The 15180-nt window shown below is 38.6% G+C and overlaps 2 protein-coding genes across 2 annotated transcripts in view; both read right to left on the bottom strand.

Moving 5' to 3' along the window:
• Positions 1-9682: 9682 nt before the first annotated feature.
• On the bottom strand, positions 9683-11625 carry cenpx (centromere protein X). Its single transcript, XM_008416219.1, has 5 exons — positions 11543-11625; positions 10932-10983; positions 10789-10842; positions 10613-10701; positions 9683-9817 (listed from the first exon to the last, which is right to left on the bottom strand). Exons 1-5 carry the CDS (start codon positions 11576-11578, stop codon positions 9803-9805), a joined length of 246 nt encoding a protein of 81 aa, XP_008414441.1. The 5' UTR covers positions 11579-11625; the 3' UTR covers positions 9683-9802.
• A 630-nt stretch (positions 11626-12255) lies between these two features.
• The window catches only part of LOC108166474 (uncharacterized), a 3419-nt gene continuing 494 nt past the window's right edge, over positions 12256-15180 (bottom strand). Inside the window, exons 4-8 of the mRNA XM_017306119.1 lie at positions 14933-15076; positions 14728-14844; positions 12808-12843; positions 12476-12619; positions 12256-12390 (exon numbers count right to left, since the gene is read on the bottom strand). Coding sequence (XP_017161608.1) covers positions 12256-12390; positions 12476-12619; positions 12808-12843; positions 14728-14844; positions 14933-15076 — 576 coding nt within the window. The remainder of the gene's footprint in view (positions 12391-12475; positions 12620-12807; positions 12844-14727; positions 14845-14932; positions 15077-15180) is intronic.

Below are 15180 nucleotides of genomic sequence, written 5' to 3' on the forward strand. Positions count from 1 at the left end.
GTTTGCATTACCTTAACAAAATGAGAAATGTGTGTGCAGGTGTATTGTTGGCAAGGATTCCTTGTTCAGCACTATGTCTTTTCACAAAAGGTATAACTTTGAAACCTGCAATATATTTTTTCCCTCTAAAGRTACAKGGGTCTGACAGAAAYCTAATACTTTATTTTTGTGGCTGATCTTTCTGGTTATTGTTTTTCTATGTTGTAATTTTTGTTGAATAGGTYTTTGGYTTCATTATTCCAGACGTTATTCTGTTGTCATTTCTTAAAACTTTTATGCTTTTGYAGACATCAAACATAAAAACGGTTCTGCTCTACTGAGCTTTATTTCTATTTTATGATTTGTTTGTGTTTAAAAAAATATAACAGAAATTCTGTGAAATATGTCTTTGTGATACTTTTTAAAGTTCACCATKCGGTCAAAACAGAAAAAGAGCCAGGATTTGACTTTAAAAAATGTAATCGCAAACACATTCCAAATGAAATAAGTATTGGATTCCACTAAAAACCCACAGGTCAAATAGTTTTGACAAGGTGGATTGAACATGTTGTKGAGTCAAATTAATTAGTGATGGTAAATACATTGCAGATGGCTGTGGTGATGTTGGGGGACAATAAATCAGCTGTTTCCTGTTTTGATCTAATTTCTTCATCTGAGCAGTGGTTAACTAAGTTCTCATTTCCACGCAGCTTCTTGGCTCAGTGAACCAGGGTACTGTGTAAAAGGTGGCGGACCTCTGGTGCCAATAATGAGGAACATCGCCATTGGATTGTGGGGGACAGGAAGAAGTCCAGAAGACACCTGGCCTCTTCTCTTTGACCACTCAGACGTGTCATGGCTGTGCCGCCTGACAGAAGCAGGATGCAGGATATTACACATCCACTGAAGGGCGTCCTGAAGCTCCTTAGTCTATGCAATGAATCAGGGCAAATTCCAACAGCTTCAGCTGGCTATCTGTTTGCAAAAATCGGATTAGTTTAATGGAAGTATGCCAGTCACAATATATTTTCACCCTCACAAACATAAAAAAAAAGATGTGCGCCGAATGAGTGGGCGTGAAAAGAACTGGTCAAACCTTTGCATCGACTTATATTTGGATGTCCTAGTGAATTTAGGATTTTATTTTTTAATATTAGCTGTTCTTCTTGTGGCTAAAGAGAAAGAAGTTGTTTTGAATGGAACAAAAAAAAGTTGCTTCATTCAAAACAACTTGGATGAATTGTCACCAGCATGGTGGTGGCTGCATGATGCATTGCAGCTGTTTTCATATCAGTTGTACTGGTGAACTGCTCCAAACTTGGCATTACCCTCAGCTAGCACGAACGGACCAGGCTTAAAAACTGTGGCAGGGGACCAAATGATTAAAAATAAAGAAGGGTCAGAAATCTGGCCAGAATAATGCTGGAAAAAAATGTCAATGGCTACAAAAAGTGCAAAGATGCAACCGATTATTTTAAATGCATTAAAGATGCAGCATATCAAGGCAATATTTGAGCAGCAATAAAAATATAAGTTGTACTGTTGTGTATGTAATAGAGGCACAAATATATGATTAAGATATATTAAATACATGCTGTTGATTCATTGGCCCATCATCAAAAACAAAAATGGTTAAAATGCATAAATGATATCCCAACATACTAAATATGATCTTAAGGGCATTAACGAGTAAACAGCTGACTGACACTGTATGTTCCTCCAATAAACAGGACAAGGTACTTTGAAAACAAAATGTCTCTTAAACCTTGACCTGTATTCACGACCCCCAGCCCCTAACGCACACACACACACACACACACACACACACACACACACACGCACGCACACACCCGCACACGCACGCACACGCATGCACACACACACACGTGCACTATTTTCATTGATGCAGTAGGAAAATCACTGCATCCCCACACATACATTATGCATGTCTAGTTTTTATTTCTTAATTATTGCTTCAAACGGCATTAAAGACTGAATAATTCCTTTTCTTTTGAGACTTTGATGTGGATAAATCAGTAAACAAAAATTACTCACATTTCCAATGATCTGGTAAGATATTCTGTCAGGAGTATCCACAGTGTGGCCTGGAGTCCATTCAAAGCCCTCAGAATAAATTTAGGGAGCCTGGGACTGCAGCAGGAAGATACAAATCTGTCCCCTCAGTCCAGGTAGTTAAGGAAGATAGACACTTAAAAAAAATACTTTTACATTAAAATTGGTTTTATAAAATTGTATGTAGTAAAAATATCAAGAGATGTTTACCAGAAAGCAGACATTAATGAAGCTCGATTAAACTTGTTCATAGAAATAGTGACTAAATTTTTTTTTTCTAAACCAAGAAAATAAAGTTAAGCTCAGAATTAGTTAATGTGTTCTTTCCTGTTGCTGTCCAACTTTTCACGTTTCCACTGGTTTTACAGAATGTATCTTTGGAAACGACCTCCAAATATTTGAGTTTGGAAGGCCCCCTTGCCGTCATCTTAATCTTTGGCTCCCTTTATAGATTCTTTGTTTGAAACAAGTCAGGACTTTGGCGGAGCCGCTCCAAAACGTTAAAATTACATCCAGTCAGAAAAGACGTATTGGTAAATTAAAAGATTACTTTAAACCCAAATCTGGCAACGACATAAATACTTTTGGCTTACTTACCTGTAGAAAGCAATGGAATCAGAACAGTTTGGGAAAATGTATGTCTTTATTTTAAGAAGCCAAAGACCAAGGCCCCTTCCATCATTTTCTACGAAATTCACAAAACCTTGTTTTATCAAAATTTCTCCATTTTTCATTAACCGGTAAAAATAAAACATTTAATGCAAAATCAATTAACATGTTTGTGGCAAGGTATACATTGAACCTGACTATTTTGACTTTCATGGCAAAAACTTTGGACAGTACAGCCAGAAAAAAAGTCCCCTATTACTTTCAGAACTTGAATTAAATCCACAAAATGATGGATGACCAGAAGGATCTCTGTGCAATGTCATCACAAAGCTAAATGCAGAGGGACTCACTTAGATTTTTATTTTTATTTTTTTGCTWAGCAGAGCAAGCCTAAGCAGAAATGTCTACTCTACTGCTGCCAAAAAAAGATAGATGGAAATAATAAGAACKCAGCATCTTTCCCCCAAAACCAGAAGAAGGTTGTGGATCCAGGCCACATACATCCACAGATTTGTTTGCATTTAGATAGTGTGATTTCATCAAAACAAGAATAATATATAAACAGAGAAAATGTATGTTTTATGACTACCAGCTGCATTTTTTTTTTACATATGGCAAAGCATGCATGCAAAAATATTGTAAACAAGAATCTCTCATCAGCGCTATGAGCAGACTGTAGTATTTAAATAAAGGCTGTGATGGACTGAAAAGCTCCCTCCTCTGCTGATGAAACATGGTCAGGTGCACTCGGACTGCTTGGTTCATCTGCTTTTTCTTCAACATGACTTGACTCAGCTCTAACTGGCTGTGACTTTTGTTTACTGATTTCCATCCAACAGTGTGTGATGCAGCTGATTTATCGACATATCCGTGGTTCCTTTTATGTCCATTGCTCTAAATTATGACCATATTAAGGAGAAGATTAAGTCAGAGATTTTAAAAGATAAAAAACCCCCAAAAAAACAGACGATCAGTCTCTCAATAGTGAGACATCATAAAATCCTCTGGACAGTAAGTCAAATTCAAAAGACTCGCCTCTCAGTGTGCCGCTTGATCACTATTTCATCAAGGCCTGAGCAACCGAGTGGTTTCTGAGCATGCCAGTGCTTTGTTTTACGTAAAGAGAAATGAGAGGACCGGCGGCCCCTTTGAAGCCCTTTTAAATTTATTGTTGTTTTTCCAGGAGACGCTTTTTCAAAATAATTACAGTTCATTGGGAGTGGATGTGCTCCATTGCTGTTTTTGGCGAGAGCTCTTGTTTTATGTYTGGAAATGAGAAGTACCTTGTTCACTTTTGTAAGACGAAGGTAGAGCATTTCCAGTGGAGAGTTGTGCAAYATACCTGCCTTGGAAAGGTCAGCATTTTCTTTTGTTCAATTTAATTTRATTAATATTCAGTAATACTTTAATAATCCCAAAGGGAAATTACATGTTGTTGTCATATTAACTAAAGTTCTTCTTCCTGTAGATGCTAATGGCTGTGAACAGGATGGATCACAATGGTCTGTATGGTCTGAAGAAGCCTCAGGCTGAAGAGGAAGCTGAGGGTCGTCCATAACTTTCTTGATTCCATAAAGAAGTGTTATTTGTGCCATCATCCTATGGTTCCCCACAACAGAACCAGCCTWTGTTTGTTTKTTTTCCATCAGGTTGMTGGGTGACTGTATTTCTAATGCCATGAAAAAGCCTTGATAAGATCCTTGAACTTTTCCGCACTTTGTCACATTACTACCACAAACTTAATTACCCATATGTTCACGTAACATAACTGGTTTCACTGCATTTCGTTCAGAGGTGTGTTTGGATTCTCCTCAGGATTTGGTTTTGCCGATCTGAAGCGGCCTCCGTCTGGCGTGTATTTACCTCAGCGTTGCCTCCCTACCAAATGCAAGTGGAGCGGAGTCCTGTCCCTCTCCTTTGCGGAAGGGTGCGGCAAACTCTTTGCTTTGAAGTGCATCACAAGGGATTACAGCTCAGGTTTGCACAACACAGCAGAGAGGAAGCTGTTAAAGACAAGGACCAACACTGCGTGCTGACCTCTAACCCTTGCGTCATGACCTTTCTTACAATCTGACGAGAGGTCTTGTCTACATTGTCCACATGAAAGCGGGTCTGTTGACTCACTGGGGCTAATTTAGAGTTCCGGTGCCCCTGACCACAGTGAGGACGGACAGCTACCATGCTGGACCTGTGGAGGAAACTTTAGACGGGCGAGCTTACCCTTATGCAAACACTTGCTTACCCCAGCTTAGGATATATTTTAGATGTTTTTGAGGAAAAAAATKTCAGTATTAATGTTTATTTGGCCTTGTGGTATAGTACCTAGCCTTCTTTAAATTAAGACAGAATTCAGACACTGGCTTGTTTGTCCATCCCAGTGCTGCTGCAAATATTGCTACCCTTTCACTSAGARCTTTCCATGTCTTCTGATAAAGTCTGTTAACAAGTCTCACAAAAGCCAACCACACACTGTGCCACCAGCCAGCAGCTAAAGAGATTTGTGTCATTACTTTGGTTCCTTTTTTAACATCAGTCCTTTCATCAGTCCTAATGCGTGACCTTCATGTTCACAGCTTCTTTAATCATGATCGACAGATCTTGCGAGTACTTTTTTGAAATCGCCACTTTTGAAGAGTTCTAAAAATAGAGTGCTCTGCTGACCTCTACTCCCCGCACACGTCTTGACGTCACTTCGTCTGAACTGGGCCTCTATTTTTAGAGGCACAAAGAAATTAATTGAACGGTCTTGTTTTGTTGAGTTTGTGCGCCGTTATGTAAGGGGATTACCCTGTTTTTACCACCTATCCCCCCTGACCATGCAGGCYACCACACGGAGGAGTGCAAATGGGGAGGAAAGGGGACCTGAGGTGGAGGGTGAAGGTAATGCAGCTCAGGTAGTAGTAGTAGTAGTACAGTGCTCCAGAAATAACCCAGCTGCAGGCCTAATTGCACATCTCTCTCGCTCCCCTTTTCCTTCTTCAGCTGCGTGCCAAGGTCTTCGACCTTATCATCCACCTCACTGGTTCCGGAAGAATCTTTTCCGCGCCCCGTGGCTACCAAGGCTCCGGCCGATACACAGAGCACAGCAGCAGACCATCCCCAGCCTCAGACTAACAGCCAAGCGCCACAACCATTTAGAAGTGATCCCAGCAGAGCGCCCAAGTGGCTCAAACTGCCAGGTATGTTCTAATCATCCCCAGCGTGGGCCTCGTGGCTCCTTAACAAAGCTTAGCCCAAGGACCCCAGGCCCCTTATAGGGGCCCTGGGCCTCCCACAAACCTACATGTCCTGAATAAATATACACATTCATCAGAGATGCCGGTGTATGCATTTGTATTCTCTTCACACGCAAGCATCCTGCGAGACGCACGGACAGTAAACATCTGCAGCAGGGATTGTRTATATTTATTTTCTTAACAATAAACATTAGCGAGAGACCTAGCACGGGGCATCTAAGAGGAATGCACTAACTTCGAGTCCCCTTCAGCATTCCTCCATGGTTAGACAGATCCATGCCCATGAGGGGGCCATAAGGGCCYCTTGTCTCCTGAGCACTAATGCATCGCAGCCCTAGACGAAGTGTAGCATTYTTACACGCACATACGTTCAAGAACAGATGCATCTYATGGCATCATATTCACTTTCTCAGTACTTCTGAATATGTAGCTGAAGCCATGGCGATTAAAAGTGTCACGTACGGTACATGGCACCTGTTGCTGCATTAGGAATCTTGATTTGTTGTCTTTGTAAGGAGACAAAATAATAAAAAAAAGCAAAAAAAAATCACTTAGATAACGGCTCATTTCCTCCAGCTTTATACAGATAAGGTCTCAGTTAAAAACAGCCTCAACACATTTTATTTTATGGAAACGCTGTYTCTCAAAAGTTTAGGATCACCTAATAATATTTCTGTTTTCTTTGGAAACATATTAAAATTTATTTGAATAGAAACAAATTGGATAGACAATCAGAGGTAGAAATTGGGATTTTAATTGAAGTGTTGAATTAGTTCAGCAGTCTTTGCATTCATAAGTAGGTGTGTAGCCTAATTTTCAAAGGTGCTCTGACTGGATTCTGTTCAATGTTGCACATCACATAAGATAGATTGGCTTCATTGACTGACTGTTCCTGTACCGTAGTGGTCAAGCTGCACCCAACAATAGGATTCAGATCAGGTAAAGAATCTGTTTTTTCTGCTTCTTTACATATTTGTGACATATTTTGGAGGTGTATTTTGTTTCATCTGACATAGGACTAAATTGGTTCTCTAAAATGCTATCTACAGGGTGTTCTTGAAAAAAACCAATGGTGGACTTCCCTCCTCAATGTGCAGTTCTGTCTGTACAATTCCCATTTTATTTTTCCTGAAATACCCCCAGACCATCACACCRACTCCACCATGCTTGACTGATTCTAATGGGCACTGTTTCTATATATTTTCATTTGTTCTGTCTCATAAATGCCTCATATTTTGGCTCATCTGTTTGTATTTTCCACTCTGCTTCTTTGGCAGATCTAGCCCTTTTCGTTGGCACACCTTTTCCATTGTCTTTTTACTATTGATGTCATCACTGGTGTTTGATGGGTACCACTTCAGGACCTGAGGTATTTTTACCTGGACAACACTCGGATATCTGGCGTGTTGTAYAAATTTCTAACAGGGCACTTCTTTTTCCAGTCCTTTGAGCCAAATTGTGATACTCCCTGAAAGGACAGAAGACTCCTCATAAATGTCTTATAAAATAAYTTGTTTATGCACAATAGGCTGACAGTTCCAGGGAGTTAATTTCATTCTGCTGATCCATCACGTAGTACATGCTACTTTACTGTGGTTTACAGTTGTGAGGGTCTTCTAATAATTGACTGCTTTATAGAAATTACTAACTTAAATTCGCACCCTATCAAATTAATGACAGGGTGCSATTATATCATGATTGATGATAGATTGCATCCGTCATCATTATGATAGATTGATAACAGATGCAAGGATCTGTCCAAAAGTGTAGCTCTCTTTTGTTTATGAAATAAATAAAACTGTTCAAACTGTATTAAAATGTTTCTTATGCAAAGATATTGTTCATTAATCTATAACGTTTGATATTGTAACCTTAAATCTTAAACTCATAGGCTTTTGTTAAAGCAAAACTCCAGCAGTCACAGAAATGGGTGTGCTATGTTGACTTGTCACATACTGAGTTTTCATTTGGACCTGGGAAGTCTTGAGGTGACGGAAAGTTTGAAAACTGCGTCAGAAAGAGCAACCGCAGACTAGTTAGAGGAGAATTAAGGAGAGAAATCCGATATAATCYTGACGTCTCATCACCGGGACTCTGCACAATAATCAAGTCCACTCCACCTCAGGAAAACATTTTTATAAATCATGATTCCTGATACCAGCTTTGTACATGATTATTTTTTATTTATGTAAAAGGCTGGCAATTCCCAGTCTTTTGATGGATTTTAAACTGTGATGTTGCTAAACTGCCCAAAATGCAAAACCAACATGATAGAAATAATTTTGGCAGGCAAATTTGTTTAAAATCAATACTAAGATTGGCTAAAATCAACTGAGCATTTGTATGTCATATTTGAGGCTGTCCCAGGGAAAAAAAAAAAAARAAAAAAAAAAAAAAGAAAGAAAGCTGGACACAGATCAGCCTCTTTCTTCCGGGAAAAGCTTCTCACTCCGGAGCTTCTCCAAGGCGTCTGGACTGTCTGTCGACACTCCCTGCCTTTAATGCAGGATGAAGAAAAGCTTTAACTCATTACTTTTAACGCCCCTCCCCATTCTTTGTCTTAACTGTTTTCGCATGTTTAATAATACTGCCTTCAGATGTAATTTGTTCCATTAGGATGCATAAGCAGAGGAGTCATATGGTAGTGCAAGTACAGAATTCTCAGCGATGGAAGAAAGAGGTCAAGGAAAATAGCCTTCTTCTGGAGGGGGAAAAAAGGACATTTKCATGTGACAAATGTGGYAATGACAAAGTTTGAGGGGAGTTCAAAGGCATTATTACGCCAAAGAATTAAAATGGTTGTTTTTACCAATCAAAAAATGAGGYGTCTTCCCTGATAAACCTTCGACTAGTACTCTAAAAAGTCACATCACTCAACCCAGACCCGACTCTTCCTGATCGTCTTCTCCGGAGATCACACCAGGGAAACACAAATCCAGCCTGGGCCTTCCAAATTATAAATGGTTCTGGGTCAAACTCCAGGTGCCGCGTCCTTGAACACCTATCCAAGCCTGGATTCTTGACTTTCACTTAAGTTGCTTCCAGCTGCATGCGAGTGCAGTGAGTCACCCAAGAGGCACACAAATAAACAGAGTGAGGTGTTGTACAGCTATGCTGACTCACAGTAAAGACACTTTGGTCAAACACACCGCTGGTGGAAAAACATAAGAGCCACTTGGGTTTGAAAAACCCCACATTAGCCTCTCTCCGGTAGGCCCAGCTTCCCCTCCCACCCACCTTCTCTCTGCTGTGATGAAAGCGGMGAGCACCTCTGCTACTCGCCTGTTTTGTTTATTTACCTTCAGAATTACACCCTGCTCCTCTTGGACCATGTTCCGATGTGTTTTGTTATGTTTCCTTTCAAACAGAATCTCTATGCGTGTGGTCTTCGGCCGTGTTTGGCTAACACATGCACACACATGCACACACACTCCCATTCAACTTTCCTCCCTGTGCCAGAGGTCCCCTTTGCCCTTCCCCCTACCTCTAACCAAACATCGCAGGACAGCAAAAGGGAACTTCAAAGTGGCCAGAGGGGGTACTCCTTTTTTCCTGGCACTTGTCATCATCTAAGGGACTGGCTGCTCCCCTTATTACTCTAATTGCTTCCAACTGCTCCTGGAGGCTTTGATGAAGGGCGCCATGGAGCATGCTGGAAGCACCTGTTGTTCCATAGATGAGCACAGGTGGCCCTTATTGGTGGAAGTGGGGTTACGTTTGGACAACACTGAGGGGTTTTTAACTTTAAATCTGAAAAATTTACATATATAAACACATGACAGGAATATCAATGTGACCTCAGATTTAATTTGGAAGGTATTTTTACTGAAGAAGAAAAAAAAATCTCAAAAACAAAATCTTGTAGCAACTTGTTAGCTGCCCTCTGGCTCCATCTTGTGGTTCAACTAAAAATCCAGAAGCTGCAAAAGGAAACGAGATGAAAAACTGCAAGTTAAAAAAACTTTTATTCAAAAAATACACATTTACTATTTAACGTAGGTTTTTAGATTAAAAAGAAATTGGAGGAATTTGTTTTAACTTGATTCCAGCTACATTTACATGACACCTCCATTTCATTTTAGTTAAAGGGGCAGTATTATGTAAAACTGACTTTTTTGAGCTCCACATGATGTTGTGATGTTATTCTTTCATCAAAAACATAGCTGGAGTGTTGGCTTGATTTTTGCATGGATGTTTGAGAAATCCTTTAATCTCCCATGGCAGCCATTAAGCTGTGCAAAACGCCTGGGTGGGCCTAGCGCCGCTCTGGGGCATTGCTCCTCCTCGGAGTTGCAGTTTCCAGTACCAGAGCAATGCTGGAAAAAAAAAACGCTATTAAGGGGTTAATGGAGGAGTGATGTGATGACTTCCTGAATGTGGAGTTCTAGAAAGAGCAGTATTTTTTAAAGAAAAAAAGGCCCAATTTCAAGTATCAAATTGCAAAGCAAAATGTCACTTTGTGCCTGTAAAACACACAATACTGCCCCTTTAAATCTTAACCAAAAATCACAATTTTCCTATCTGATCCATTTTATATATCATCTAGTCTGGTTTAGTCAGACTTGTTTATGACTAAACCAGTTCTTACTTAAAAGTTGAAAAAGATTTGATCAAAGTTGCAATTGCTATGTGTATAGCCATTGCATCTTATTTAGCATGCATATTTTGTATGCATGCCAAATCACAAAAAGYCCTGAACCTGTTGAGCAACTTACCAGCTGAGGCAGGACCTTTTCAAAATGCTCAATCTCAATTTGGCTGCAATCCTCAGATTCAGCTTGTTTCAGCGATCTCAGAGCGGCCTCTGGCAAAGACCAAACAAAGAATTTTATTGCTGTGCAACTTAACTTGAGTACAGTAACTCATGTAATCTAGACACTGAAATCATCACCTTGCACAAATACTTTCAGCATTTCTCTCATGAGTAGCGTAGCTTCAGTGCCTACTATAAACACAAAGATGTATTCAGTTTTGTCACCAAATTACAAWTAATAATAATAATAATAATAAATAGAACATTATTCTGAAACTCACATCTGGTTTTGTCCTCTTTAAAGGAACTGCACAGGAGTTTGCTCACGGTTTCCTGTGAGATGTAAAAAGAACGTATAGTGAAGGAGAGCACAAATAAATCTCACTAAATTAGAATATTAGTGAAAACTTCAACAAGTAAGTTTAACTGTGAGTGCACAGTTTAACACATGAATGAGATGCCAATTGTTTTTTTCCCTGTTAATTTTCATTTAGTGATATTCACGGAATTTGCGTATTTGAGTAGATATACATCTTAGGCTAAATAACACTAAAGCATCATTTCATTTGAAAGCTTAAATGTTTTACTTGCTTCTCTGTAATAAACAGACTTACAGATTTCCAGATGTTGTCAAGCCAAGCAGAGAATATTTAAGACTTTATTAAATCCTTAAGAAACGAATTTCAATTCGGCGAATGTCTGGATAATTTGCCATTTGTTTGGTGTAAAGTTAAACAACAAACAGTGCTTTCGTAGTTAGGTCTGTTAAAGGTGGAAGGACTTGTCGTAAGGTAAGCATACAAGAAGGATACGGCACAAGTGATTTTGAATGTATTAAAAGCTGAAACAAATCGGTAAAAACTTTAGATTTCAGCGAAGTTCCCGCTCCTACCTTTTTGAAGCAGATTTCTTCCTCTTTATCCGCCATGTTTTCACGCAGCCAGTGTTGACGCTGTGCACCGGATTGGCTGTTAATCTGTGACGTAACTCATTACGTCCAAGGTTAGTAGTTTAGCTTCCTGTTTATGACATTAAACGTCTTTCGCTAATATTTATTTTCTTATATTTAAACAGCTTTTGCCCTATAAATTGTTATTGTTGCATGACATATCAAAATAAATTATCTACCTTGAGTAATTGTTCACAAGAATTTAGTTATTAGTTTTTAGTTCACTGACAATCACTTTGATTACAAAAAATAAAAACACAACAATATTTTCAATTTAATTTATATACATTTAATTAATATTAGAATTGTATATGTTAGAAACAAAAACATGTGGCTCAAAAATGCAGTTATTTTTCACAGCAGAGTTGCATGATGATCTGATTTGTGTAGGAGATAGGAATTTGGCTTGTATAATTTGCAAATGCACACTTTATATTTTATTCATCTGTCATTGACAATGATATATTTGGACAAAATATTTCTCAAAGATACACAGGCATATCAAAGCAAAATGTGAGAAAGATTTATGGAGAAAATGTGTCATGTCTCCATAACACACGGCAAATTAGGAAGAGTTTAGATGTTATTTTGAGAGCATTCCTCATTCTTCAAGCCTGCTTTTCAAGTCTTCCCGAGATTCCTGATTTATCTCAACACTAACTGGTTTCTTTATTCTTATGATCTTCACCTAACCACTTAGGATCTTCCAGCCTGTAGCCCAGACCCTGTAGACTGCGAATTGAAGTTTTATTTTGCCCTAGGATGGGCACACTGTCTGGCTCGCCTTCAACCTACAAGACAGAATTTTATTAGCTGACATGGCAATGGATGAAAAATACACACTTTGCTCTCATATAGAAAACAAATTTTACTCACCTTTGGACTAACAATCCGTATTACTTTACATTCTTCTCCAAATATAAAGTGAGGACCAGCCCAGTCTGCTTGGTCTGCTTCGTCTTCTTTGGAAAACCTCACATAGGCTAGTCTGTCCTTTGAAGAACTGGGACTGTTCCTGATCTTGGATCAAATCAAAACATAAATGGTGATGTTAATATGGTTATACAATCACTTTTGCAGATAATTCAAGACAAAATTAAATAAAGGTATAAAATAACAGTACTTATGAAATGTGGGTTTGAATTTACCTTGCACATTGTGATGCAACCCCATTCTGTAAAATATTTAGCCAGATGGCTTTCACTTACATTGGGGTTCAGGCCTGTGATGAACAAGCCATGATCCTGTTCAGTCATGGAAAAACAAATCAGCTTAAAGATTCCAATAATATTTTGCATTAGATTGCGTAGCATCAGAAATTCTTTACCAAGGCATAGTATAGGGATAAACCAGCCACGTATTTCTTTGGAAGTTTTATGAACATTCTTTTTGGTGCCGTCCCAATATTATCTGGAATAAACAGAATTCAGGACTCTTTTTATAATTTGCTGCAAGGAATAAAGCCAGGCTAAAAAAATAAAAGACTCAGCAATATATACAACATAAAATCAAGAATGGAAGTTTCGCTCTTACCAGACGCCATTATCCAGATGCAGATGTGAGACAGACGTGATCCTAAAAATAAAAGAAATGATGTGCAACAAGCAGACGAAGCATCGTTTATGCTCAAGTACAAGGAAATCTCCTCCTACTTTTAGTTTTGTTTTAATCTGAAGTTCAGAGAAAAAATTTGCTTAAACAAGTTAATGTCACAAAACCTGTTAAGCAACCAGGATGAAAACTATAATCAAGGGCTTACTTTTTTACTTAAACGAACAGCAATAAAGTTTTTTTTTTTTTTTTTTGTCGCACGACATCAGTTATTGGTATCAAGCAAATGAAAAAAATCTTCTCTGGAGGATATGTTAGATAAGTTTATGCAAACTTACTTTTTCAGAAAAATGCAATATGAGATGATATAAATAACAGTCAAAACATGACTGACAGCTGTTAAAGGTTTGTGCAACCAATTTTTGGGAATAGGCAAAAGCTTTTAGTCTTCTGGATTAACAATTTACTGGTTTATGCAGACAGACAGAGGAGGATCTTTGACCAATATTTTTTGAACAATCCCTGTCTATATGGTTATGAGTTCGGTTCTGGCTCTAATCTTAAGCATCCCAAAGTGGCGGCGGGAGGGAACAAGGTCAAACTTCCTATAAAGACAATTTTCGAGATGATTCTTCTCAGAACAATCTCTTTACTTGTTCTTTGGCCAAATCACAATCGGTGACTATTAGACTTGTTACAAAATTCAAAACATGCTGTTGGACAACAATGGATGCAGAAGAATTCAGACTGGTATGGCATTTTAATCAAAGCTCAACGTATATCAGAACTTGCAACTTATTTGGCAGAACATCATGCCGGGGCAATAATGTTCTGCCCCGGCATTTCAACTGATGAGATAACACTGTTCAACAGTCAGCATGCCTGGCAGCATGGAGATGTCATCAAACATGTTTTTGCAGTCAGTTTTGACGCTCTGCACTGTGATTGATGCGCTGCACTGATGTGCAGTGCAGATAAATGTATCATTTCGTCCAAAGTCACGAGTTTTGTAGTATCTTTTTTTTGTTTTGCATTTAAGCAACATTTACTTAACAATTTGCTTTTGTTATTACATTAAATTACATATCAAAATAAGAGCTTTGCCTTGAGTAATTGTTTATGATCACATGACTTTTGTTGTCTTAGCAGTTTCACATTCGTGGGCCACAAATGAATATACCACATCAATAAATTCAATTTAGTTTATGAATGTTTATTGTTAGAAACAAACAAAAAAAGTGGTTCAAAAGTACAGTTATTTTTCAAATCAAAGTTGTTTGATAGTCTGAATTGACATTTAGTAGTACATAAGAGTTTGGCTTGTCTAATAAGTACTGTATATCTCCTTCCATCGTTGATGACAACATACATTTCGGCAAAATATTTTCCCATAAACAGGCAAAGCAAAAGGAGAAGGATTTGTGAATAAAAAGAAGATGTGTCATGTCTCCATAACATAATAGGCCTGATGGCAGAGTAGGCATCATTTACAGGTTAATTTGACAACATACAACTTCTTAAAGTCTCTCTCTTAGGTCTTGTAAAGATGACACATCTTAAAATTGTTTTTTTTCTTCAGTCCCTTCTTCATCTAACCACTGAGGATCTTCCAGCATGTAGCCCAGACCCATTGGACGGCGAAGTGAAGGTTTAATTTGCACTTGGGTGGGCACACTGCCTGACTCACCTTCGACCTACAAGACAAATTTGTGTATTAGCTGACAAGGTGATGGATAAAAAATACACACTTTGCTCGCATATATAAAGCAAATTCCACTTCACCTTTGGACTGATGACCCGTCTTACTTTACATTCTGTCCCTCCTATAAAGTGAGGACCAGCCCAGTCTGCTTGGTCTGCTTCAGCTTCGGTGGAAAACCTCACATAGGCCAGTCTGTCCTTTGAAGAACCAGAACTAATCTTGATCTTGGATCAAATCAAAACACAAATGGTTATATAATCATTTCCGTAGATAAATCAGGACAAAATGATTGAAAAAAGGTAAAAAAAAAAAAAAAAATATATATATA

This window comes from Poecilia reticulata, linkage group LG8, assembly GCF_000633615.1.
Source record: "Poecilia reticulata strain Guanapo linkage group LG8, Guppy_female_1.0+MT, whole genome shotgun sequence".
NCBI lineage: Eukaryota > Metazoa > Chordata > Actinopteri > Cyprinodontiformes > Poeciliidae > Poecilia > Poecilia reticulata.